General features: G+C 40.7%; 2 protein-coding genes across 2 annotated transcripts; both read left to right on the top strand.

Annotated features, from left to right (window-relative positions):
- Positions 1–10,546: 10,546 nt before the first annotated feature.
- On the top strand, positions 10,547–12,810 carry LOC121951902 (C2 calcium-dependent domain-containing protein 4C-like). Its single transcript, XM_042498393.1, has 3 exons — positions 10,547–10,751; positions 11,343–12,111; positions 12,259–12,810. Exons 2-3 carry the CDS (start codon positions 11,374–11,376, stop codon positions 12,808–12,810), a joined length of 1,290 nt encoding a protein of 429 aa, XP_042354327.1. The 5' UTR covers positions 10,547–10,751; positions 11,343–11,373.
- Positions 12,811–19,033: 6,223 nt separating this feature from the next.
- On the top strand, positions 19,034–22,619 carry fem1a (fem-1 homolog a). The gene has a single exon (XM_042498326.1). The coding sequence runs from the start codon at positions 19,206–19,208 to the stop codon at positions 21,057–21,059; it is 1,854 nt and encodes a 617-aa protein (XP_042354260.1). The 5' UTR covers positions 19,034–19,205; the 3' UTR covers positions 21,060–22,619.
- The last annotated feature ends 2,355 nt before the right edge of the window (positions 22,620–24,974 follow it).

Below are 24,974 nucleotides of genomic sequence, written 5' to 3'. Positions count from 1 at the left end.
TTCATACAGTGTGGAACTGACATTAACCCTGGGCTTGCCCCTCAAAACACTCTGGTCTTGGTTATGGCTTGATTTCATTTTAGCTGGTCTTACAACTCTAGTTTCAGGAAATGGGAAAAATACAAAACAAGAAAGTGTCACATTTTGCAACAAGTTTTCTCTTGCTAAAGAAAATAAAAGAAAATGTGATGAATAAATATTCTATATTTAATCTGACTGCACCTTATTCACTAAATATTATAATATTATAATTAAGTTGTGGACAAAATTTAACAATGTGCATTCTACTCTGTTGATAAATATAAATTGCTAAACATTTTGAACAATTGCTGAAACTCATTAAAGAATTTGTTTACTTGTGTGGCAGATAAAATGTGACAGATCTACTACACACAACCCCAGGAATGTCATTCGACAGACGGCATACTTGATAGCCCCATATGAGTGATCTCATATAAGCTTCAGGCATATGGTATTGTATAAATAGAGAGGAGGAGGTATTTGCAGGGGATTTTTTGGTGTGCAGTGGTGAGAGAGTTAAATTTGTGTTTGTGAGCAGGTTTAGTCTGCTGTGACTGAATCATGGAGATAAGAATAAGTGAGAGGGAAGCTGATCCGTCTTAGTTGTGCTTACTTTGTGTTCGTTATGTTTCATGAGCGCAGTCGGGACTGTGGTTAAGGGAGGGTTTAGTGGAAAGCTGTTCACACACACAGCATGTACACAGTCCTTGCTCTAAGCTGCAGGCTTTACATTATTTTCATAGGCTAGTAAAACAACTATCGTACTAATAACTAAGAAAGAGACTGTGGTGGAAGAAACACACCACACATGCATGTTAAAGACATATACAACATTTGGCATTTACTCCTTCTTTTTATACCATAAAAGGTGAAGTGGTTATAAAGAAACTGATAATGATCCATTGACTAAGTGGTTAACAACCAGTGGGTCGACTTGTCAATGTGTGTAAAGTACAGTGAATTTTCAAGTTAGAGCTTTATTTTCAAAGTGCGGTTTCTTTTTATTCTTGTGTTATGTTTTATTCAATTGTGTTCTGAGCTAATGTGTTGTTTACAGTTTGCAAAATAAAAAGAAAAATGGGGTATTTTATCTAATATGTGGACCTTGAATTAATGACTAATGAGCATTCTGGACCCTATGGCTGGACCAGTTGGGAACCACTGGACTAAAGAATCACCAGTTTAGATTGTGGGATAATTCATTCATTTATAGAGATTGTCTGCTACTTATGTATGTATGTATTAATTTCCTAAATTACATCTACATTTCTTATTTATCATTTTCAATGTAGGTCTGCAGCCATGCCAGGTAATTGTATTTAATGATTTTAAAGTTTGTGTAAAGCCAGGCATACACTGTACAATTAAAGGCATTTTAGAAATGTTATTTTCCAATTCCAATTCCCACTTTACGAGTAAATTGTTGTGTAAAGCCAAAGCTAACCATTTATGTGCTCACAATGTGTTATCCGATCACCAAGCCAAGACCTGAGTGCCCACACTGTACGTGTAAAATAGGCAATTAAATGGCCCAGTGGCCCCTGCAGACAGTTCTGGCTATTGACAAGTGGCAATATAGTTTCATTTGAAAGCTACAGGGCTGTAGCAGGCCCTTGGGAAGTGCACCAAGCTTTGAAACCAATTGTAATTAAGCCGCCACATGAGGCCCAAAATTTTTTTTCATTGACTTATATGGCAAAAAAGACATCTGTAGTTCAGTGGATTCTATGGATTCAGACCCTGTGAAATGACCTGTTTAACTATCAGTATTTGAGCTATCAGGTCCAGTAATATTTGGAAAGTCTAGAAGAGCCACATGACACAATCATTTCAGCCACATTCAAGTGGGCAGAGTGCTATACCACAAGTAGCCAGCTCTGCCAGGTCCGATCATCGTGAAATTTTATACACAACCGTTGAGCATTTTTGGCTTCATGTGCCACTGAGGAACTTCCATAGAAATTAACAAGGCCGTGCACTCAACGCTGCATCCAGGTCTCTTTATTTATCCCTGGGCTGCAGGCAGGTGGAAGTTTGTTTGCTAACAGAGCTAAGGTTCCCAACAATGAAGAGACGAACATCCCAAAAAATGCTTAAACTTCCATTTCTTTAAAAGAGGGTAAGTCCAAGTCTTGATTCGCTCTCTCTCTTTCTCACACACACAAACACATTAGAGTTATTAAGTTAGCAGCACCAACAAACTAGGGTGTGGGCTAGACTGCACAACTGATGACGTGAAATAAAAACCATGAGCGAGACTCTACTCATGCCTCCACTTTGACCGTGAAGGAGCCTGACAACAGCTGACCAAACTTTCTGAAACATCAGAAATTCACTCTAATGGTTAACAACCATCGGGAGCACCTGATCAGGCTACTTACGCCACCTTTTACACTGCACAGCAAGCTACACCAGGCAAAGCTAAAATTCAGTCCAACTCAGCTTAAGTTACAGTTTGACTAGAGTTATAATAGTCTTTAAGGGGCTGGAATTTTACACTTCAAGAAGGTTTTTTCTATTTTGTTTTACACTTTATGAGCAATGAGCAATCTAATTAAAATTAGCAGAAGAAGTCGCTGCTGCAAGCTGAGTCTTCAGAGGATTAAAATGATTTTAACTGAGCTGAGAACATCTGCTGCATGTATTAACTGTGCTCAAAGTGACACATAAAATGAAATGACTAGCTCCTTTTTGTGTTTTTGTTGTTCTCGTTCCCTTCTCCTGTAGGCAACTGTTTTACAGATGGTACAGGTCCACTCTTATTTCACCCCCTCTCCATCTGTCTCCTCTTGTTTTTTTCTGTTTGTCGTGTTTACTTGTGCTATGTACACTCATGGCTCCTGGTCTGTATATGTGATAATCCTCAAACAAATTCATCATCATAACTCTGCAAGTCCAACGCTGAGCAACGCAGGTCCCTCTCTCTCGTTAGCTGTGTGTGCTTGGTGTTTGTTTACCTTGGTGCCCGGCGGCCCTGAACCAGATGGGTCGGTTGTCTCGGAGCCATAAAGAGGATATCAGAATGAGCCTCGTGCCAGCCAACACATAGTTATTAAACAGTGTGTATTCTGTGCTCAGTGAGACACTTGCAAGGTTCGCAGGCAGGATCCTCCACATGTGCTGAAAGTGAGCAGAAACAAAGACAGGCACATTAAATGTTAAAGGGACAATTCACCTCAGAATCAAAACTACATAGTTTTCCTCTCCCTGTAGCGCAATTTACAAATCTAGATTGTTTGGGTGTAAGTTGCTGAGTGTTAGAGCATGTATACATATAGGCATTTATAATTATCTATAGTGTATCAGTCACATTGTACATTGTTAATTCATCACTTAATTTTCCTGTGCAGTGCAGGGTGGATATATTTATTGTTAAGTCATATTCATCAGGATATTCTTCACTTTGGAAAAATCTGTACTGAATATTGTACCGCAGCAACGAGTGCTTGGATAATTTCCCAACTCAATCTGATCCTCTTGTTTCAACATGACTCAACTCACTGCCATCCTCTAATCTCAGCCTTAGCGGAGGCCGTGACTCATACAGAAAGCTTTTTCCTTTATTATGGGCTTTTACCAATTATTTGCATTAAAAAAAACAACAGAGGAGGGATATATGGTAGGTTTTTGTCATAATAATAAATCTATTGAAGTACAATTGTGAGTGACTGATAAAACATTGAAAGGAGATTGGTAAAATAATTCCCAGCTACAGATGCACAAAAACAAAGCACTCTAATGTTAAAAGAGCGCTCCACATATTTGGCACTGCACTCATATACAGTTACATTGTTGGAATCATGATGAACAGTTAGTCCAGTACAGTTCATCAGTTTATAAAAATTAAAAAAAAGCAGAACCATAGATACAGTATTTTTAATTCTATCCATTCTGCTTCTTTTTTAAAACCTGGTGCCTACATTACCCACAATGCAAATCAACAGCCAAAAAAATGCTGGTAGCAGCTAACCATCAGCGGACTACAAAGGTCTTGTCAGTTCACTTCTTTTTGTCCAGGGATTTTCATTTTCAAACTTGTTGTCTTGTAGTCAAGTGATGTCACAAAACATAAGACAATGCAGCTCTCTCTGGAGTCCTACACGTTTTTCGACTTTTTCCACATACGTAGTAGAAGCCTTCTCCCCGAGACCTGTAAACACACTTTTGTGTGTCACGTTGAGAACTGTGTGCAGACAACCGCTGAATCACAGAACACTCTGAATATTGTGAAGAGCTCCTTTAAGGTCGATCAAGGATCAACAATCAACAATCAAGGATTAACGATCGAGTATGACTGTGTAGTGTTGAAAGGCAAGAAATTGTAAATCGTTTTTTAGATAGGCTTCATTTATGCAGTGTGCATCTATACATAGATTACACTAAATTATAATAAATGTTCTTACTATTATTATGAGTTTTATTTTTATTTTTACTATTTTTCATGTTAAACAAATCTGAACCTGGAGGAGAACAATTAAAAACAGCAGTCAGTCATTTTTTACATTTTAGTTAAGTCAATATTAATTGTACTGAGCCAAACACAGAAAGTTTATTTATATGGCTCATGAAATCTGGAAAGGTGATGTTTTAAGGAGCATAGTAATGTAGTGGCAAAAATCCCTGCATCATGTTGTTTGGCATTTACTATAATTTTTCAATATTTTCTCAGATAAAAGTTCGACCACCAACACTGGCTATACAAATAATGAGTACATTAATCAATAGGTTTTTTCAGTGCCATAACACTTCTGGCACATACTGTGCAAAAAAAAATAAAAATAAAAATAAAGTGAAGAGACGAAGCTCCTATTTTCTCTGTGATGCGGGATCAATTTTTGCCTTTAAGGCCTTTAATAATGACAGCAACAGAACATCCAGTGATGAATACACCCATATGAAGGCAATGTTGCTGAAATGCATGTGGGGCTTCAACATTTGTGCTTATTGTGCCCGGTGTCCTGTGTTCCAATGAGAAATATCCAATATAACTCCACTTTGACTTAATGGACCACATGGTGATTTTTGTCCTGTTTTCATATTTTTGCCAGTAATGTTGGAAGATGATGGCTACCAAGACAGCAGGTGAGAATATTGAAATTTAAAAATATTGAACAGCAATATGACTTCAAGATAGAACAGCCACAGTGCTGTTTATTGAGGTAGTGAGTATTTTTAGATGTAGAACAAATCAGGGATCACAGCAGAATACAAAGTGTATCTGCAACTCAGATGCAGTATCACAAATACATACCAAGATAGATTTCTCTTAGAATCTCCCACATGTGAAATATTATAAGACATAACAAACACAGTAAGTCAATTAAAACAACCTGGCTGAGTATTTAATGACTGGTTCATAATATAAATACACCATTTGACCATTTGAAGACCATTTGCTTCCTGAGCAACTTTAATTCCTCTCAGATTGCTGCCGTAACAGTGCTGAATGGTAATCATAGGATATTCAGTCATTCATCAAAAAGAAACACATTCAGTCCTTTGAGGTCTGAAGCAGGGGGAAAAAAGTATTTATCATGGCTCTTTGACTTCTCTGGATCAATTTACTCCATTATGAAGCTAATACTAGTCTCCTGGTGGCGCTAGAGGAAAGTCAGTGCATCACCAAAATCATTAGGAATTATCTTCTGAGCACCACAAATGTCTTTGCAAAATCCCATTGTAATCTATCCAGTATTTGTTCAAGATCCAAGATTACTTTATTTGTCCCTATAGGCAAATTCCTCTCAGACATAAAGGCTGAAAATACACATATATACCTTATACATATGTACAGTGGCCACAAGTGGCTTCACAAATTATGCCAAAAACACATATTAAAAACCAAAACAAATATAACAAAAGAGCTTCGGTTTACTGTAGCCTTTTTTTTTCATTTGTAGCACTTTTTTATTTCTGAAGCTGCAGCATGTTTCACCTAATGGAAACGTTTTGGGGTCATTGAAGCAAAATTGCTCTTGTTAGCTAGTCAAAGGAATGGATGAAAGGTAGAACAAAACCTGTCAACACAAAGGGAACTGCAAAGAAGAATGACGTCTTTGCCCATGTTGGTCAGCTAAAGTGACGTACATGGCTACGTGTGCCAATATAGATAGTTACAGTAATGGATGGCCTACTACAGCAACTTAATTGGAGCAAGAAATGGTGTGTTCGATCCTGCAGGTTGGTTGAGTTGAGGAGGTGGCGGGAAGAATCAGATGTGAAGTGTGAAAGGCCTCATTATAAACAGAAGCACACCAGCCCTGCTCCACTAAAAGCTGACAGTCACATTACACTGCGTGCGTGTGTGTGTGCGTGCGTGGTTTATCGCATTGAGAGATATTTCTACACAATGTTACATTAAATCATTTTTTTTTTAACAATGAAAGATCATCTCAACTAACTGGAATCATTAAGTTTACATATTTATGCCATAAGAAGATTTGATGTTGAACATAATAATGAATAATATTTAACAAAATGATGCCGTAACGACATGTTCAATAATAACATTTATGCACAGCTGCTGCGTTTTTTTGGTTTTGTTTTGTTTTTTTTTTAACTGTATCACATGCCTGGATACCCTTATTTTTACATGATATTATTTTTTTATTGTGATTTTATCTCACATTACATTTTAGTGATTAAGAAAATATAAAAATGTAAATCTAAATACATACAGTAAATGTATTAATCCTTTACTGAGGCATATTGTGAGGATTTTTTTTAAATGTAATTTATTTTTGTGCCTTTTCATTTTTCTCTGCAATGACAGTTTTTTCTCCACCATTTCCCAACTTTGGCTGGTTTGCTAAAACAATAATGGCAGCTGAGCCAGCTGAGACTGAACTGATCTTTAACTGCTGGAAGCTGCAGCTCTGCAGAAAAACCCTTTCAATGTTAAAAAAAAAATGGTCTTTTTCACAGATTTATTTTTTTCCTCACTACTGTTACAGATTTAAGAACAGCAAATTTATCACTTAATTTTCATCCATGTGTTTTTTTTAATGGTGTGTGAAAAGCATTAAAGCCTCACATGACTGCTGGCTATAGATTTTTGGTTACAGTAAATTACCGTAGCTGGTTCAGGGGCAAAAGGGGGAAGCTTTTCTCTGTGGAATCAGTAGATGACTGGTCGAACGCCTAAATGGACCGCTAGATGAATCATTCCCCTGATGCACTAATCTAATGGCTCATCACTAATCTATAATTGACTACGATCTACTTTTGGAAAAATAGCATGAATTAATCTAATTAATCGTTTGCAGTGCATGTGTGAAAGGGGCTTTAGTTTCCAGTGAAAGTAATTCACTTTTCCTGTTATCATATATGTTATTATATTTCCTTTTAGTTTTTTGCTACATCTTCCTCAGTTCTTTTGGATAAGTGATATTTTTTATAGATAGTTGAACATAAAACCAAATTAATATTTGGTAATCTTTGAACTAGAGATTTTTTTTTTTCTTGTGTAGCCCCGTGTTTAGCAGATCAGTCTATAGTGGTGTTCCTGAAAAACAGAACTGTACACTAAAAACAAAAACTAGAAGATATTCTGCTGTCCTCTTACTGTACTGAACTGGAGACAAATAAAGGGGAACAATAAAGTAAGATACAAAAATATAATTTCTTTTTCCAGACTAAGATGGTATAAAATCTCTGCTCAGTGTGATGCTGTAGGCAGAAGGGTTGTACACATTCACAGAGAGCTTGTGTGAATCCAGCCAAGCAGATCTGACTCTAACCGCAAGGAGAAATAAACATGCAAATATAAGAGTTTAGAGCCAAACAAAAAGTAGCCAATCCACTGGGTCTTTTAACTGTGGGTGAAGATAAACGGCAGTGCTGAAATGATCCTATCATAAACAATAACTAATATAGTATTTCAGCTGTGGATAAAGTGATGAAAACAACTAATTAAGCACATATTGTAGCATGGTGTTGGGGGTGATGATGGGACATATTTCCAGCACGACACAAGTGGTCCTGTAAAATGGCCCCACATTAGTAGGCCGCGTCTAAAACCCTGCAGAACATTAACTGGTCCAAATGACTCCCACGAGATGACTGCTCATACCATGGCAGATCCACCTCCATTTTTAACACCTGGTAAAAAAAAAACAAACTGTGGGCTGAATGCATTCTTTGGCTTTGTCCAAACCGAAACTGGTCCAGATAGAAAACAAAGACAATACATCTATGCACACAATTTTTTTTTTTTTAAATTTTATGTCCTTACACAACATTGTGCATGTTTCTGAGCTTTTAGGAAAATGTTACCTGTGTGTGCTTTTCAGTGTGTTTTAATGAGTTTTTAGTGTTCCCCCGTTACTAAGTTATGTTGCTAATTTTGCAGTTTTTGTGATCAAAGCTGCCGCCCAGGCAGCATGTTTGGGCTGCTACTGAAAGAAAAGTGCCTGTCAGGTCTTCTTTCACACAAGAGACGCAGCTCAAAGTGATGAATATCAACATAAACAACTTAAAATAAACTGGAACATTTCACTCTTTATTTTTACACTTTACTTTATACAAGGGTATGTCTGCTTACAGCTACATCATAGAGAGTAATAAAGCATTTATTACATGTTTATACTGTGCTCATGAATGCTGAATAGTGGAGGTTAAAATAAAGTGTTACTAAATAGGCTCGTTAAATGCAGGAAACCAAAACAACTTTTGTCTTTTTCTAATACATACACCTATACATTTAAAAGGGGGAACTGGTGCTGCTTTAAAAGATAGAATGGCAGAAGTTAGCAGGATTATACGACCCAACTGCCAGAATAAATGTTGGCAATGTATGTTTCTGCAAACCAAGGATATGTGACATTTGAACATTTCATTAAGCTGACCTGCTGAAGCTCTACATTTATTTATATTTCACCAACGCTGTGGTTAATGTGTGGTTATGTTTACGCATAAAAACCACCTGGTTATGTTTAGGTAAAGATCATTTAATGGCTTAAAATACCCAGTTTTGTGATCATATCTCACTAATAAAACGCCCAGTGTTGTTTGTTGGTCTCGTTCAGTTGTCACCGCTTGGCAGCCACCTTACTTGTTGTTCTTTTTTTTTTTTTTTACACCATCCACTATCCCTTCCACCTCATGATGACAGCCAGCTCTTATACATATTATCTGAACTGCATCACTATAAAAATGTTAACATTGCTACATATGAAACGTACAAATGTTGCAGAAATGTACAATGCCACCATTTTCTTCTGGTGACTGCTGGGTTGCAATGAACATGATTTTTGTTATTTTCAATCTCAGTTTATCTGCTATCATTTTCTTGATTAATCGATTAATCCTTTGATTTATAAAATATCTGAAAATATTAAAAGATTATTAGGACAAATTCTAAAGCTTAAGATGGTCATCAACTCACTTTTTTTGCCCAAATAACAGTTCAAAACCTAAATATTCAGTTTACTGTCACGCAAGACAACGAAAAGTGAAAAAGAAAAATCTTCATGGTTAAGAAGCTGAAACAAAAAAATGTGAACTTCTGTTGTTTTCGCTCTCGCACGCTTTAGGTGGGACAAAAACACATATGAAATGGTGGGTTTGGGGGTCCTCTGACAGAAAACTTTAAGCATCAAACCAATATGTGCCTTTTCTGCATCAATTTATGGTGTAAATGTCTTAAATATTGTCAAAATAAAAGCCCCCCCCCCTTAATTTTACAACAATGGATAGAAATGTATCTTACAAAGTGAGTTTCAGTGGGGGTTTAAACACCTTATTCAATGCTGCTGTCCTCAGCTCAGAGATAGAGAACTGTTCCTGATGGAGCCTGAGCCTGTTCCAGAGACTAGGTCCAAAACTACAGACGGCAGCTTCACGGCAGGTATTTGTCAGAGTTTTGGGTACAGCAAGCAGCTGAGCAGAGAATCTGTGGCTGTAACGGCTTAACGACAGACAAGTATCAAAGTCTGAAACTATCCCAAAACTAACTGGAAGCAAGCGTGGAGACTTCACAACAGCAGGATGCGAGCTCCTTTTCTTTCAAGCTGTGATGATTTATTGGCTCATTTTGGAGATCTGCAGGCAGCATCGTAAAAGTTTTCAAAGAGGCATAACAGTATTTCAGATGGAGACTATATTACAGCTTTCTTTGTGGCTGTAAAACTTCTGCAGTTTCTTTTCATTGTGTGTTTATTTTGTCCACTAAAATCTGTATAAACAGTAAATCTTTTTCTCCCCTACAATTGCTAAATGAGTTCAGATGGTGCTCCTGAACACAGCATACTGTCGCTCCTCATTACCATCAATTTGCCACCAACCGGAAATCCAATTAAGGTGTACCCTATATTATAGGGCGATAACAATACATGAGAGAAAATATGTCACGTGAACGCCAAATGAAATTACTGTGACGCACTCTTTAAAAAATCAATGAGGTGTGAAAAAAGCTGTCGTTTGGAACACTCTGCGCGTGAAGAACCAACAGCCTTTAACAACCCCCCACCTCTCTCGTGCCTGCGCAGGGAATACTTCCATGGTAAATATCATGGGAAGCTTTCACAACCTCCTCATTGGCTCAGAAGTCAGAGACCCCCGTCATATAAAGCGAGAGTCCCTGATCTAGCAGCCTTTTCCAGCTGGCAAGCGCTCTGGATCTCCAACAAGCGGGAAAACACTTTTTACGCACGCGGAGCGCTTGGAGAGGTTGCGGACGAGCGCAGCCTGCAATCATTTTTTAGAAGGAAAAGAGTTTTTACAGTCAACAGGTTGGTATATTTTCGTGTTAGCTGCGAAACGCGAAGGGTGTTAATGTGGCTTTGTTGGAGGAAAAAAGTTATTTAGATTCGGATTTACTCGTTTAATTTAAGAATTTCATCGAGCAATTAAAATTCCAACCACTTAAAATGCTTTTAATAAAGAGAAAATGTGTAGTTTGATGTGAAAAAAAAATGTTGACTTCCTTTGTGATTACGCATATCTTAATATCGCATGGGTAAGACGTTTGGAAGAGACTTAAAAGATTATTTTATCTCACTGTGTGTGCGCATGTATTCAACAGTTAATCAAAGTGCTCTTTGGAGATGCTTACACTCATACAATTTGGGAATTGTGAAAGAAATGTATGTTTCTTGGCTGAAACTTAAATGTTTACTCTCCTACGTTGAATTGTTGCATGATTCAAGAGATTTTTTTTTCTACAGAAGGTGTAAAGACAAAGATTTAGTCACATGTTTATGTCTTAAAGTAAATAATATTTACTTAACATCAACAAATAGGGTTAAATTCTGCTAATTTTCTCTGGTTTTTTATTGTTTTATTTGCTTTCTCCTCTTCATGCATCACTTTTCTATTCACAGAAAAACTGTGAGCTGAGGCGTCTGAGTGGGCATGTGGCTACTGGAGAAGCTCCGTAGCTCTGTGGAGAGCAGTGGGACACAATCCCAGCCCCCGCAGTCAGCAGAGGCCATTCCTGTCTCTGTTTATGCCAATGTCCTCACTCCCGAAAAGATCCCTGATTTCTTCATCCCACCCAAACTTATTTGCTGCCCACCGGAAGAGTCTCTCACCCCGGAGCCTCAGCCCTGCTCCACATTACGACCCTCCGTGTCTGACCATGCCATCTGCAGCCAGAGCCCCAGAGCTCGGAGCAGCAAGAACCCCTGCAGCCCTCGCCTCTTTTCCCGGATGGGTGGAGACGCACGCAATCTCCAGAAGTCAGCCAACCGTCACATCATTCAGATAGAGAGTGCTGATGAGCCAGGTGGCGGATCTGCGGACAGGGTCAACACTAATGCTGACCCCCAGTCACAGACTGCGATGTCTCTGCCGTATGTCCCCAAAGCTCAGACCTCATATGGCTTTTCCACACTGGTGGAGTCGCCTCATACTCGCCGCAAGGAGAGCCTGTTCCACAGCGACCCCAGCAGCCCTCTCACCTCGCCGAACTCACAGAGACGCTCCCAAGGAGGGACACTTCTGGCCCCGGCTGACCCCAACCCTTACCGCTATTTCAGCGGTGGTGAGAGTGACACCTGCTCCTCGGCAGAGTCATCCCCTTTTAACTCCCCACTCTTGTCCCGCTCTGCCTCTCTCTTACGCTCCATCACCCAGGAGACACAAGCAAAGGTGAGGACTGTTCCTGTTAAGTGTTTACACACATCGGCTGCTATAAAGCTATAAATGAACGCGTTACAAAAGTTTCTTTTTCAATGTTTTTGATTCACTGAGCATGAGGCTTCTTTCTGCATGTTTGCTTTTTCTCTCTCCCTCAAGATGTCTCGTGCCAAGCGCTCCCTGGCGCGCCACAGCTCTCTCTCCACTGATGAATGCAGCTCAGCAGACAACAGCCCCAACATGCAGCGCCGCCGCACGCGCTGCCCTCCCTCTCCCGCCTTCCGCGGATGTAAAAGCGGAGCCTTGAGGGGCGCAGCGTCAGACCTCCTGCAGCGTGAGCACACCGTCAACCTCCACAAGGGGGGGACACTGAGGCTGAGCACTCACTACGACCCGGAGGCTGCACGCCTGAGGGTGCGCGTACTCTCGGCCGAGGCCCTTTATGACAGGCAAACGGACCCTAAAAGCATCAACTGCTGCGTAGCACTCTACCTAAACCCCGGCAAGCAGCAGAAACAGAGGAGCACCATCATCAAAAACAGCAGGAACCCAGTGTTCAACGAGGACTTTTTTTTCGACGCGCTGCCCCAGGCACAAGTGAAGAGCCTGGCCATGAAGATAAAGGTAGTGAACAAAGGAACCAGTCTGAGGAGAGACGTGCTTCTAGGAGAAAGGGAGGTGCTGCTCAGTGAGCTGCTCGCAGGCCTCTAGGGAGCCCCTGTCAAGAGTGGTGAAAACAAGCAGCTCCGCGTCTTGAGGGCCCTTTCTTTTATGGCTGCCTTTTTTTCCCCACTGCACAGATCTAATAAATACTGGGCATGTGAAGGCATGTCGATGACAGGGGGCTTGTGTCTTGCACACTTTGCATAAACATCAATGGGCCAAAAACTGAAGCGCCTGTAAAATTAAAAGTCCCACCTTATCAAGTTTTTTCGGAGGCCAAACCAGGTTAAACAAGTGGAAACCAACTCTGCTTACCAGTATATTAGTGAACAGTGGAGCCGTTGTCCTTGTTTGTGTATTTCTCTTCAAGTATTGAGTTACAAAAATTGTTGCCTTCTCTCACAAGCATTGTGATGTGCCTCAGTATCATATCAGCTGTGATGCAATGATGGTCTTGTTAAAACAGGAGGTGTATTTTTTGTAATAATGTTGTAATATTACATGTGGGTTTTGCACGTTCCCGTGGAAACTAATAATGCCTCTGTAAGAATTTATGTTTGGGAATTAGATTTTAATTGCTCTTGGATGTAATGTTAATATAACTGTTGCCATGTGACATGCTTTTGAAGTTACAAATAAAACCACTAAATTCTCACAAATGTTTTTTTTTTTTTTTTAACCCTGCAGCTTTGTCTCTCTCTGATTTTTGTCCCATTAATTCTGCAGGATCAGGAGCTAGCCCCAGGAAATGATTATAAACCCTCCTCTGCTCCCCCAAGCTTTCCGTTTCTGCAAACAAGTATGAGGCTGGGTCCTCTGAGACAGACCCAGGCTGGGTGTCATTTGTGAGGCTTTTAATCCTGGATCTCTGCACGCAATATTGTCTCTCTGTGCATTCAAACTCCCTGTTTAATTTTAAAAACATGTTTCCTATCCTATCGTATCCTCCAGTGAGGTTCAAAAAGTTATTAAGGATGGCAGGAGGTAGAGCTGAGCTCTAGAAAACCCATTTTGGCATGCACTCTGCAGCTTGAGATATAATTCATCTGTACAGTGAAGCCATATCTTGATTCATAGGTTTAAATGCTTGGGTTGCTAAATGAAAATGCATTTGTGGTGAGAAAGAAAAAATTGAAAAAATACCCTACAGTCCACACGTAAACATTTGCCAGGCATGCAAGGAAGTCCTACTGAGCAATAAAAGGTGTTAAGACAACTGTGGATCTCATACCTCCTCTGCTGGTGAAACATCAGAATGACGTCTTGCATGGCCCTGGAAGTATCATTTGAACCATTTGTGGCAACTTTTAATTGACTGGTGACCTCTTCTGGGTGTCTCCTTCCATCTCCACATATACGGTGGAACAGACGCTCCTCTGATCCTGAAAGGGAAAGAAAAATGCATCTCATTAAATAATGTAAACGTTCTGCCGCACTCTCAGACATATACCCGAGGGTGATCTGCAGCCATTTGCTCATAAGCCACTGAGATAAGTCCCAATAAGCACCCATGTGGGACCCATTCATCTGTGAGCTTAAAGAATATGTATTTCCCACAGACTTTAAAGCAAAGCGATAAAACCCGTGAAGAAAATTTAAGTCATTATTTTTTCTACTGAAGACTCGCTGAGGCAAATTATCGAAAAGTGATTGTCTAATAATCTCTGAATTAAGCAAAACATCAGCCTATAATCACAATCAACATTTTTATCCTCCCCACTGACACTGAAGTCTCTGAAAGCATATTTTCTCACTCTGCCTTAGTATTAGGGATGTATCATACTTGACAAAAAAAATTCCTTCCTAAGTTACACTTTTGGTCATTTCATATGAGCGATTTCTGCCTGTGCTGCTTGTCTCTGTACTCTTCTTAGTGACGTGAAGGGTGCAGAATGTGCACAAATTTCAGCATATTTTATAATCGAAATCTCATGACCATTGGTGGGTTATAGATTTGAAATCAATTGCAGGGGCTTTAAAAACTTTCAGATTCCATAATCATTAACAATAATCAGTCCCTCCGGGATTTCATGGTTGTTTTTGAGATTGTTGCAGCCTGAAATGCCTGATTTCATGGTATCGTTTCTAAAAAGTTGTAATGAAAAATATGATATTTTTAGGCATTTCATAAATTAAGGGGACAAGTAAATATTGCAAAAATACGTGTAAAGTTGTCTCAGATTTGGAGCTTATTATTATTATTATTTGCTTATTATCTATTTATGATGGTAGGGGGTTGATGGGCTGGAAATGACAGCTGATCGTTGACAATCAGCTGTTGCTAAAGGAACATCGGCTGCTCTCGTTCTGATTTCTCTGCCCAGCAGAAACTATCTGAACAGCTTCAGCGAACACCAGACTCTGTGCTTTAAACAGTCCAGCTACAGCTCGACTATGTCATTAAACCTGTGGATAAACATTGGGTAGTATTAACTGTGTGTGTGTGTGTGTGTGTGTGTGTGTGTGTGTGTGTGTGCGCATGTGTGCAGCAGAAGTCTCATGATAAACATAGAGGGTCAAGGAGGGGCTGCGTGAATCAATACACTGCTTGCAGCTCTACAAACAAATGAGATTTTATCCATTTTAAATCGTCAAATTTGTGGTAATTGGACAAAATTGCAAGGTTGCACCAAATTCACAGGGACTGGCTGAATTTGTGTGAATTACTGTGATCACAACATTGTGAAATCATGTAGGACTGACTGAATGTGACTGAATAAGTAATGATTACTTCTGCGTATAGATGGATTCCTAAATGGGGCTACTAGGCACAGGCCCAGGGGCCTAGATTGTAAGGGGCCCCTGGGGCCTTCAACTGCAAAAATGCCTACAAATTAATACGAATTGACCAAGGCTATTAAATGAAGGCTGGGACACACTCTCTGACCCCATGGGAACTATAGGGTATTACACATGTGCAGTATAACTGGAACTGCAATGTTTAAGGGTTAAAGCACACAGTGTTAGAAACAAAGGGATGGCATCCGCCCAGGGTGCTCTTTGGTTGCACTCTTTTTAGCCTCTTTGGTTGCACTCGGCCAGAAAAAAATTTGGGGTTATGCTAAACTGGATGGCAGCTGATGTACAATAGAGTGCTGTCATAGAGAAAGCATTGGTTAATGATCTTATATCAAGGACCTTTTTAATACTAGCAGAATTGTAATTCTCGAAAAATGCAGAACAGATTTTACTACACGTGTTGTACCCCAAGGATATGAAAAAATATGATGCTATGGCTTCTCCTGTTTTTAACATTCTTGGTACTGACCAGCAAGAGACTCAAAGGTCCTTTTTAAACTCGATATTAACATGCATTTTTGGGAAATCTGCTCACAAGTGGACAGTGCTAAAATAATATCACGAAACACATGTTAATATCAGGTCTAAACAGGCTAAAAATGACCACAAAGAGATTCAAAACGAAAAAAAGCGAAATCGAACACAAAGTCTATGTGTCTTGCTCCCTTTTTGCATATCAGTGCCCAGAGGCCCATTGTCTCATAATTCGCCCATGCATCTACTTCTTGACAGAGAAATAGATGCAGTGAATATAACACCAAATGGCTACAAGCAAGATAATAATTCTGACTCTTCTGTAGTTTGATGTGTCCTGAATTTACTCACTGTTACACTGTTTTAATTTACCAGAGTTTTAATCTGTATTAAGAGTAAAAACAAAATATTATTTGAGGTGAACATCTCACAAATTGTAAATTTGTTAAGGAATTAGTTGTGTTTCCACTCTATGTATTACCTAAAGAAAGAGCTGAAAATCTTGTAATGCTGTTGGCAAGCAGGGGTGTCATGTCATTACATCGGTATTCCAATCCCCCGAAGTGAACTTATTCGATGAATTTTTAAAATATTCTAATCCTACTTCACTGTTCGACTCTCAACAGCTGCCACAGACTGCATGCCACACTGCATTTATGCATGTGGAAGTGGGAAGATGCTTTTTTATACTGTGGAGAAATGCAGAAGGAAAAGTCAATATGAATATTTGGTCCTGGTGTTGGTGATGCACAGCATCATGGATGTCAATATTCGAGTCAATATTCTAGCTACTGGATTTACGTAGGAGGAAAGAGTATTATGATCTCCTCAAGATCTTCACATTAGTTATAAATCTTTCCATCCATATACAGTATATATAGTACTTATTAGTTTGATGGGTTTTTATATAATATGTTTATAAAACATTTTTCATTTTTTAAACAAGCAGTAGAATACATAACACATAAAACAGCTCAGGCATGACAAGACAATAAAAGTAAGTGATAAGTATTATTGGGCAACGTCTCCATCGCCACCACTCCCCCTCCCCCTGGCACAAATGGTAGAAAAAAAGGGTACAGATTTGACAGCAAACTGGACATTCACATAGGCAGGCTGGCCGATTTAGGAAATCCTAGTAATATGGAGGAAGACAGAGAAGGTCCAATATATTTTAAGCATGGGTCCCAGACTTTATGGAAAGTGTCCACTGTTGAGTGAAGCATACACATAATATATTCATTGGGAATAGAGTCCATAATAAGATTGAGCCATTATTGTTTTGTTGGAGTGGCATCCTTGCCCCAAAAGAGAAGTATGCTCTTCCTTGCGGCAAAGGTCAGTAATTAGAACAGTCTCTTAAGTTTGCTGTCAATAATTTGAACATCGGGGAGACCCAGTATTAGGCACCTAGTGTCTAGCAGATTTGATGTTTATTTAATGAGTCTTTCTCCTCTTTTTATCTGCAGGGTTCTAAAGATATTATATGGCTGCTGAAAGCATCTACACTAATAAAGATCTGAAGAACAATGGTGTCGCTGCTGAGGCATCCACACTAAATAGAGTAGGTCATTCTGTCAGCTAGGAAATGTCATCAGAATGACCTACTAATGCTAAAAATGTAGTCAAAACTAGAGTAGGTCATTCTGTTTGGTAGGAAATATCTATAAGAATGACATACTATCACTCTAAATGTAGTTAAAAGGAGATAAGCTCATTCTGTCAGGTAGGAAATAACTATCTGAATGACCCACTATCTCTGTGAATGTAGTTAAAAGTAACGTTACTTAGTGTGTCAGTTAGGAAATAGCTGTCAAAATGGCCTACTACCTCTAAAAATTGTAGTTAGAAATAGAGTAGGTCATTCTGTCGGGTAGGAAATGTTGTCAGAATGACTTACTAATTCTATAAATGTAGTCAAAACAAGGATGAGTCATTCTGTTTAGTTGGAAATGTCTATGACAATGGCATACTACCTCTCTAAATGTAGATAAAAGTAGAGTGGCTCATTCTGTCAGGCAGAAAATGTCATCAGAATGACCTACTAGTTGTATTATGTAGTTAAAAATAGTGTAGGTCAATTTGTCAGGTAGGGAATATCTCTCAGAATGATCTCCTACCTCTATAAAGGTAGATAAAAGCAGAGTTGATTATTTTCTCAGATGCGAAATATCCACTGGAATGACCTACTACCTCTGTAAATGTAGATGAAAGTAGAGAAGCTCATTTTGTCAGATGTGAAATACCTATAGTAATTACCTACTACCTCTAGAAATGTAGCTTAGCTTAAAAAAGTAAGCGCCCGGGCTGCCTTGAATTTTAAGTTGACTAAATTTGAGCTTTTTTTTTTTGGTAATGCTTCAACGTGTCCTCTCAAATTCAGTCAACTTAAAAATTTCAAGCGGCAAGCAACTTTTTTTTAAAGTTAGACAAGTTGTTTCATTTATCAGTGTACTGAGTAGTAGTTTTGCTGGCATGTATTTTTTAATATAACATTTTGTTAGAACGGGTCACACTGTCAATTTATTTATATTTTTTGTAGTCTTAACTGCTTTTTCTTAGTAACCTACCTTCAGTTAACCGAAATAAATTTCTCCTTGGAGTTACTTGACAACTTCTTCCAGTGTGAAGTAAAAGCCAGAGTTTAAGGTTTCAAGTAAGCTAGCTAGCCGAACAGAGCGTGTAACTCACGGTTAAACGTGTCCACGGTGATGAAAATCAACTAACCATTTAAACTGGGTGCTTTCGGAGGATGTGTTTGGTTTGTGAGCCGGGCAGCAGCTGTCATTATCTCTGTCTATCTGAGGTGGAGCTTCGTGTTGGTCCGAGCATCCATAACAAACGAACCCATCAGCTGGTAGCTCCTTCAAGTCACAGGCATCATGGGAAATGTCGTTCTGGACAAAGTAAAACGGCTTCTGCTGCTGGGGCAAAGGATTCCATCAATACTACATCACCCACAATGCCTCGCTGCAGTCGTAAACATAGACCTGTCAAACAACACAATCGCCATCTTGACAGCACCCTCAAAATGGCAGTAAGATGTGAGCTAGAAACCGAGTCCAAACTAAGATTCCTGCTCTCTGCGTTTTAAAATCAGACTCGACAGTTTTTCCATAAACGAGTGGTTATGGGGTTGGTGCCCTGCGCGGCAGCAAAGAGCCTGTAAAATGGACATACCGACGGCGGTTTTCAACGCGGCCAGAGATGGTAAGCTGAAACTTATCCAGAAGTTGCTGAGCAACAAAACTCCAGAGGAGCTGGAGGCTTTAGCCGAGGAGAAGACACAGGGTGGCACCCCGCTGTTGATAGCCTCTCGATACGGACACTTAGAGGTTGTAGACTACCTCCTGGAGCACTGTAAAGCAAATGTTGAACTCGGGGGGGCGGTTAACTTTGACGGCGAGACCATCGAGGGGGCTCCGCCGCTGTGGGCAGCCTCGGCAGCTGGCCACCTCCCTGTGGTGAAGACGCTCCTGAAACACGGTGCCTCAGTGAACAACGCAACGCTAACTAACTCTACACCGCTCCGAGCTGCCTGCTTTGACGGCCACCTGGAGATCGTCCGTTACCTGGTGGAGCACAGAGCCGACATGGAGGTAGCCAACCGCCACGGTCACACCTGCCTCATGATCTCCTGTTACAAGGGCCACAAGGAGATAGCCAAGTTCCTCCTTGACCGCGGGGCTGATGTCAACCGCAAGAGTGTGAAAGGAAACACTGCCCTTCACGACTGTGCTGAGTCAGGGAGTCTGGACATCATGAAGATGCTGCTCAAGTGCAATGCTCGCATGGAGAGGGATGGATATGGGATGACCCCACTCCTAGCTGCCAGTGTCACAGGTCACACCAACATTGTAGAGTATCTTGCCCACCAGCCAAGAACCTCCAGAGAGGAGCGCGTAGACGCTCTTGAGCTCCTTGGGGCAACTTTTGTGGACAAAAAGCGGGATCTCTTAGGGGCGATGAGGTATTGGAGACGGGCCATGGAGCTCAGGCAGCCAGGGGACAAAGCTGGCTCTCTTGCCAAGCCTCCACCTGGCCCTCCTATCCCGGCCTACGGCTGTGCACAGGAGGTGAGCAGTGCAGAGGAGCTGGAAGCTTTGATCACAGACCCTGATGAAATGAGGATGCAGGCACTGTTGGTACGAGAGCGCATCCTGGGGCCATCCCACCCAGACACGTCTTATTACATCCGCTACAGAGGAGCTGTGTATGCTGACTCAGGCAACTTTGAACGCTGCATCAGCTTGTGGAAGTACGCTTTAGACATGCAGCAGAGCAACCTGGACCCTCTCAGTCCCATGACAGCTTCCAGTTTCCTGTCCTTTGCAGAGCTTTTCTCTTTTGTGCTACAAGACCGGGCCAAAGGCACCCTGTCTACACGCGTCACCTTCCATGATCTGATGACCGTGCTGGGAAAAAGTGTGAGGGAGGTAGAGAGAGCTGTTGCACAGAGGGAAAACCCTCCTGAGGCTCCTCAGTTCACTAAAGCTCTCTCCATCATCCTGCACCTCATTTTTCTACTAGAGAAGCTGGAGTGCAACCCCGAGCAGGAGCATCAGAAGAAACACACAGTGTACCGCCTGCTAAAGCTGAACCCTCGAGGTCGCAACGGCTTCACTCCGCTCCACATGGCCGTAGACAAGGAGACCACATCTGTGGGCCGCTACCCCGTAGGCCGCTTCCCTTCACAGGCAGTGGCAGCGTTGCTTCTAGAGTGCGGCGCAGATGTGGATTCACGCGACAGTGAAAACAACACGCCTCTGCACATCGCTGCTAATAACAGTTGTCCAGAGATTATGGCACTACTTGTGAAAGCCGGGGCTCACTTTGACGCTACAAATGCACAGAGGAAGACGGCCTACGAGCTGCTGGATGAGCAGAGCAGCGGGCACCCGGCCCTCTACCCACTGAACTACGTCACCCTTCAGTGCCTGGCGGCGCGTGCGATTGAGAAGCACAGACTGCCCTACAGGGGACTGATCTCTGAGGAGATGGAGGCTTTCATTGAGCTGCACTGACTTCCACCCTGATGAGACGCCCCTGCACTGCTCCTCCTGTTGTCCCTCCTACTTTACTGTGACCTGCCACAGACTTCCTCCTCCACACCATTCTGCTCATCTTCGTCTCCTTTTGACCTCTGCTTCGCCCCTGGCCCCACCTACCTTGTGTCAGACCAAACCATAGCAATAAACATCCAGCCTTTGGGCTTAAACTCTGGCTGAGATCTGGTCAGTTAATTGCTTGATTCTAACGTTAAGTGGAAGTGGTTGTTGGTTTCTACTGCTATTTAAAACAGGGTGAAACTTCACGTTGATATAGGCTTTAATGCATTTCCCCTCTTTTGGTCCCAGTGAAAAGGAGACTTACAGTATGAGGGCGCTTGTGCGTTTGGTGGCGGCTGCACTACTGTATGAAAGACGGGTTTTAGTATTACTGACAGGAAAGCATCTGATCAAACTAGCCGTGCATGAAAACAGAGAGTGGATGCGGTAGCTCACTTGTTGTTTTGCAAGTTTGTTCAGAGCGGAAGTGTTTGAACAAGCTCGACCACTCAAACTTGCTCGCTGGCAATTTTTAGCTGGTTCCGCTTGTTCACACAGTACCATCTGCTACATTTTCTTTGAAATGGGAAGGTGTTTTGAATTCTCTGTGCCAAATGTCAGCCGTGGAGCCATGTTCTGTTACAGACTGTAAACTGGTGGCGAAATGAAAGCAACTAATTTATCCTCCTAATTATAAGCAGAGGTAATAACCAAAAGTGGAGAGGCACATGAAGAAGATCAGGAAATTGAGGATGAGTGGTATCCTCAGTGTTTGGCTAACACTCCGCAGTCTTCACAGAGACGTGTTTTACCTATGCAGTTTGGGATATTCCGATCAGAAGCAACAGCTTTCAAGCAAAAATTCACTACGTTAACAGGTTTTTTGCAAAGACGGGATTATTCTTCAATTGTACATGCTTATCTTAACACTAATGACTCAAACCTGGCGCTGCCTCTTTGACAACGAATCCTCTGAATTCATGAATGTTTTCTCAAACTTTTCTGCCTACGTCCGAGTGAACAATTTCAAACCAGAGCCTAAAGTGTGCCTATATCCCTCTACTTCTGGGTAATGTCAATATCAGCTAAGATGTTTGGTTCATGTACAAAGACGCAGCATCAGCTGGAGCATTTTGTGCTAACAACAGAGCTCATGCCCTTTTGTTTGTATTTATTTGGGAAAAGCCAACTATCTGAGATCATGTGTGAGTTCTGTTTCGGAGTGAATTTTCCCTTTAACTCTAGATGCAGTTCACAGAAATGGAACAGGCCATTCCTGCATCTTAGTCTTATTTTTAAATAGTCTCTCTTTTGTTTATCTTGTGTTATCATGAATGTTTTATCCGTCTTGTCTGTGCTAAGCACCACCAAGTTGAATGCACGCTGAAAGGCTCTAAATCCTAAATAGAAGACTTAACATTCAGGCTATGAACTGTCGCTGCCTTTCTCTTTCTCAACTGATTTGTTTAACTGATGATAACTCGAGAACAAAAGTGAGTTGGAGATACTTGAATAAAATTCAGTATCGCAACATAATCCGTGTGTGCGTGCGTGTGTAGGTGATCCAAGATTTCCTTTCTTTCCTACAGGTGGTACTTCGATTCGGTAACTAAGTAGTATCTGGAAATTGAAAACGAATCCCCCTCTGTGTGCTTGGGTTTGTCACAAGTTCTTTAGCTTGAGTGCTGTTGCTCACAATGGCAGCATTTGCATTAAGAGCATCATTATACATATTTAGATGGATTGAAATGGTTGCAGTGGCAGAACATAAAAGACCCTAACACCCCATCAGAGTACTAAAGCCCATAAAATAAGCTTATTTAGAAAGTGGGAGACAAGTTGTTGTAGAGTGCATACAAAGTGTTACATTAGCAGAATATTAAAAAGTAATCAGCACCCTCTTATTTCAGCTCTTTCTACCAAACATGGGCTTTCCACCGCTCTGCTCACATAAACTTGAGGGTACAGAAATAAAGCATAACAGAAACTTGATCTTTCGGAGTCCTGCACTCTTAAAGTATAAATAGAGCGCAATTAACGTCACTGCTGCAGGGCAGCGGTAGAGACAGGGCACTTACCCTGCTAATTTTAGGGATCTTTTGCCCTAGCTTAAACTCTAGAAATGGGAATACTGTAATGCTATACAGTCAGGCAGGTCGCAGGGTGACTGGCAGAGACGGCACACAGACAACAGAGGCTGCATTATTCTGACAGGAAACAGAAACAATACAAGATCACTTATTTTCAAAATGAGGACCGCTGGAAAGATATTAATAATGCGCTATTGTTACTGTGCATGTGACAGGTGTCATGTTGTGAGCAGAGGAACAGCAGCTGGTAAAGAGGAGTTCAAGTCTCTGTGACGACATGTATTCATCCTGCCGAATGAGATCATATGTCTGAAAGGGCTCTTATAGCTGACCTGACCTTTGACCTTTCTGTAAAGGGTGCCGGGTTAGCGTGGTAATCATTACACTTAGAGACGTGAATTAAAATGTTGATATGGTGAGCATGACCCATGATGTCAAGAGGTCGAAGAAAGGCTAATTGTTTAAGATATGCTATGCAGGTTCTTCCCAAAAAAACAATGTATAGACTCAAACGGAAGTAATCCTTCCTAATAATTTATGGCCGTTTTTAGGTGTGTGGCGTTGTATTTTTTGCCTGAATTTTCTTACTTTCTGTGTTCAGGACATATATAAGCCTGCAACTTCACAGTGCTCAGGTAAGGTCAGGGGCTGTTTAAAAAGGTAGTGATCAGGGGCATGATTGTAAGCTGCAGGTGTCCAAAAAAAAAGAAAGTATAGCGAGGCAAAACAGCAAGTGAGGGTGAGTCTGTGTTTGCCGTTTACTTTAACTTTCACAGGTCAGCTTGTTTACAAATGGTAGCCTACAATCTTGCATAGTTTACCTTTAAGGTAAGGGATAAAAAAAAAAATGTTTTCTGTCCCGAATGTAGAAAAAAACAATTTTGAACCAATTTAAGTGCTTATTTTTAGAATAAAAACATTATTACAAAAAAATGTGTGACAGGTGCATCGAGGAGGCGCAGTCGTGATGTCAAAGAGGAGAGCTCCCACACACTGTCGTTTATTGCTGATTTTTTTTAAAATTCTTATTATTTTATTCAGGACTGTACTTTCTCACTATTACTTTTCAATTTAATGAGCCTTTCTAAATATACAACTTATTTTTTGAGCCTTACTGAGTGACTGCATGACCCTTCTTACACCATAAATTACAATATTTCACAGTTTCTGGCTTTATTAAATGGTGTGATTTTGGAAATTGTTTTAAAGATAACATGTCTTTCAAATCACTTCATGGATTTGGGGTTCTGAGGGTTTTTAAAAAATTTCAAAATTCGACCCTTCAGAATTGAATGCCCCCCATCCCAAGCCACATCAAAAAACTTAACTCCCTCCTCAGCACTAAAAAAATAATTTCAGTGTCTCCTCTGTTTTGCACCACCCCCTCCCCTCATTAATATCACACAGATCTCTAAGTTAACACTGATACTCTAATTCAATAAATAAATAAATCAGCAATAAGCAAGACTGTGCACAAGCTTTTCTCTTAGTGTCATAAAGTTAAAATAATTTTTGGGAGCATTTTCTCTGCCAGCAAAATAGATCCGCCAGAGAAATCCTGTCACACCTGATCCTGGATTCATGAGTCTTTTGCTTCCAATCTCAAGTAAATGCAACATCACATAGTAGTGATTGCCCACTAGATGTCAGTAGCAACAAAGAAAATCAATCAGAGGAGCAGCCTTTGTCCCTTGAAATCCATGTGATGGACTCAAAAACGGTGGCTTCCAATTACCGTCAGGAGTGATTGGTTCATTTCCCCATCTCTCTCTCACACTTTGTCCAATGGTCTTTGTGTCAG

The sequence above is a fragment of the Plectropomus leopardus genome, chromosome 12 (genome assembly GCF_008729295.1).
Source record: "Plectropomus leopardus isolate mb chromosome 12, YSFRI_Pleo_2.0, whole genome shotgun sequence".
Lineage (NCBI taxonomy): Eukaryota > Metazoa > Chordata > Actinopteri > Perciformes > Serranidae > Plectropomus > Plectropomus leopardus.
Note: the sequence above shows the minus strand (reverse complement) of the source record. Positions and strands in the feature narration are given on the sequence as shown.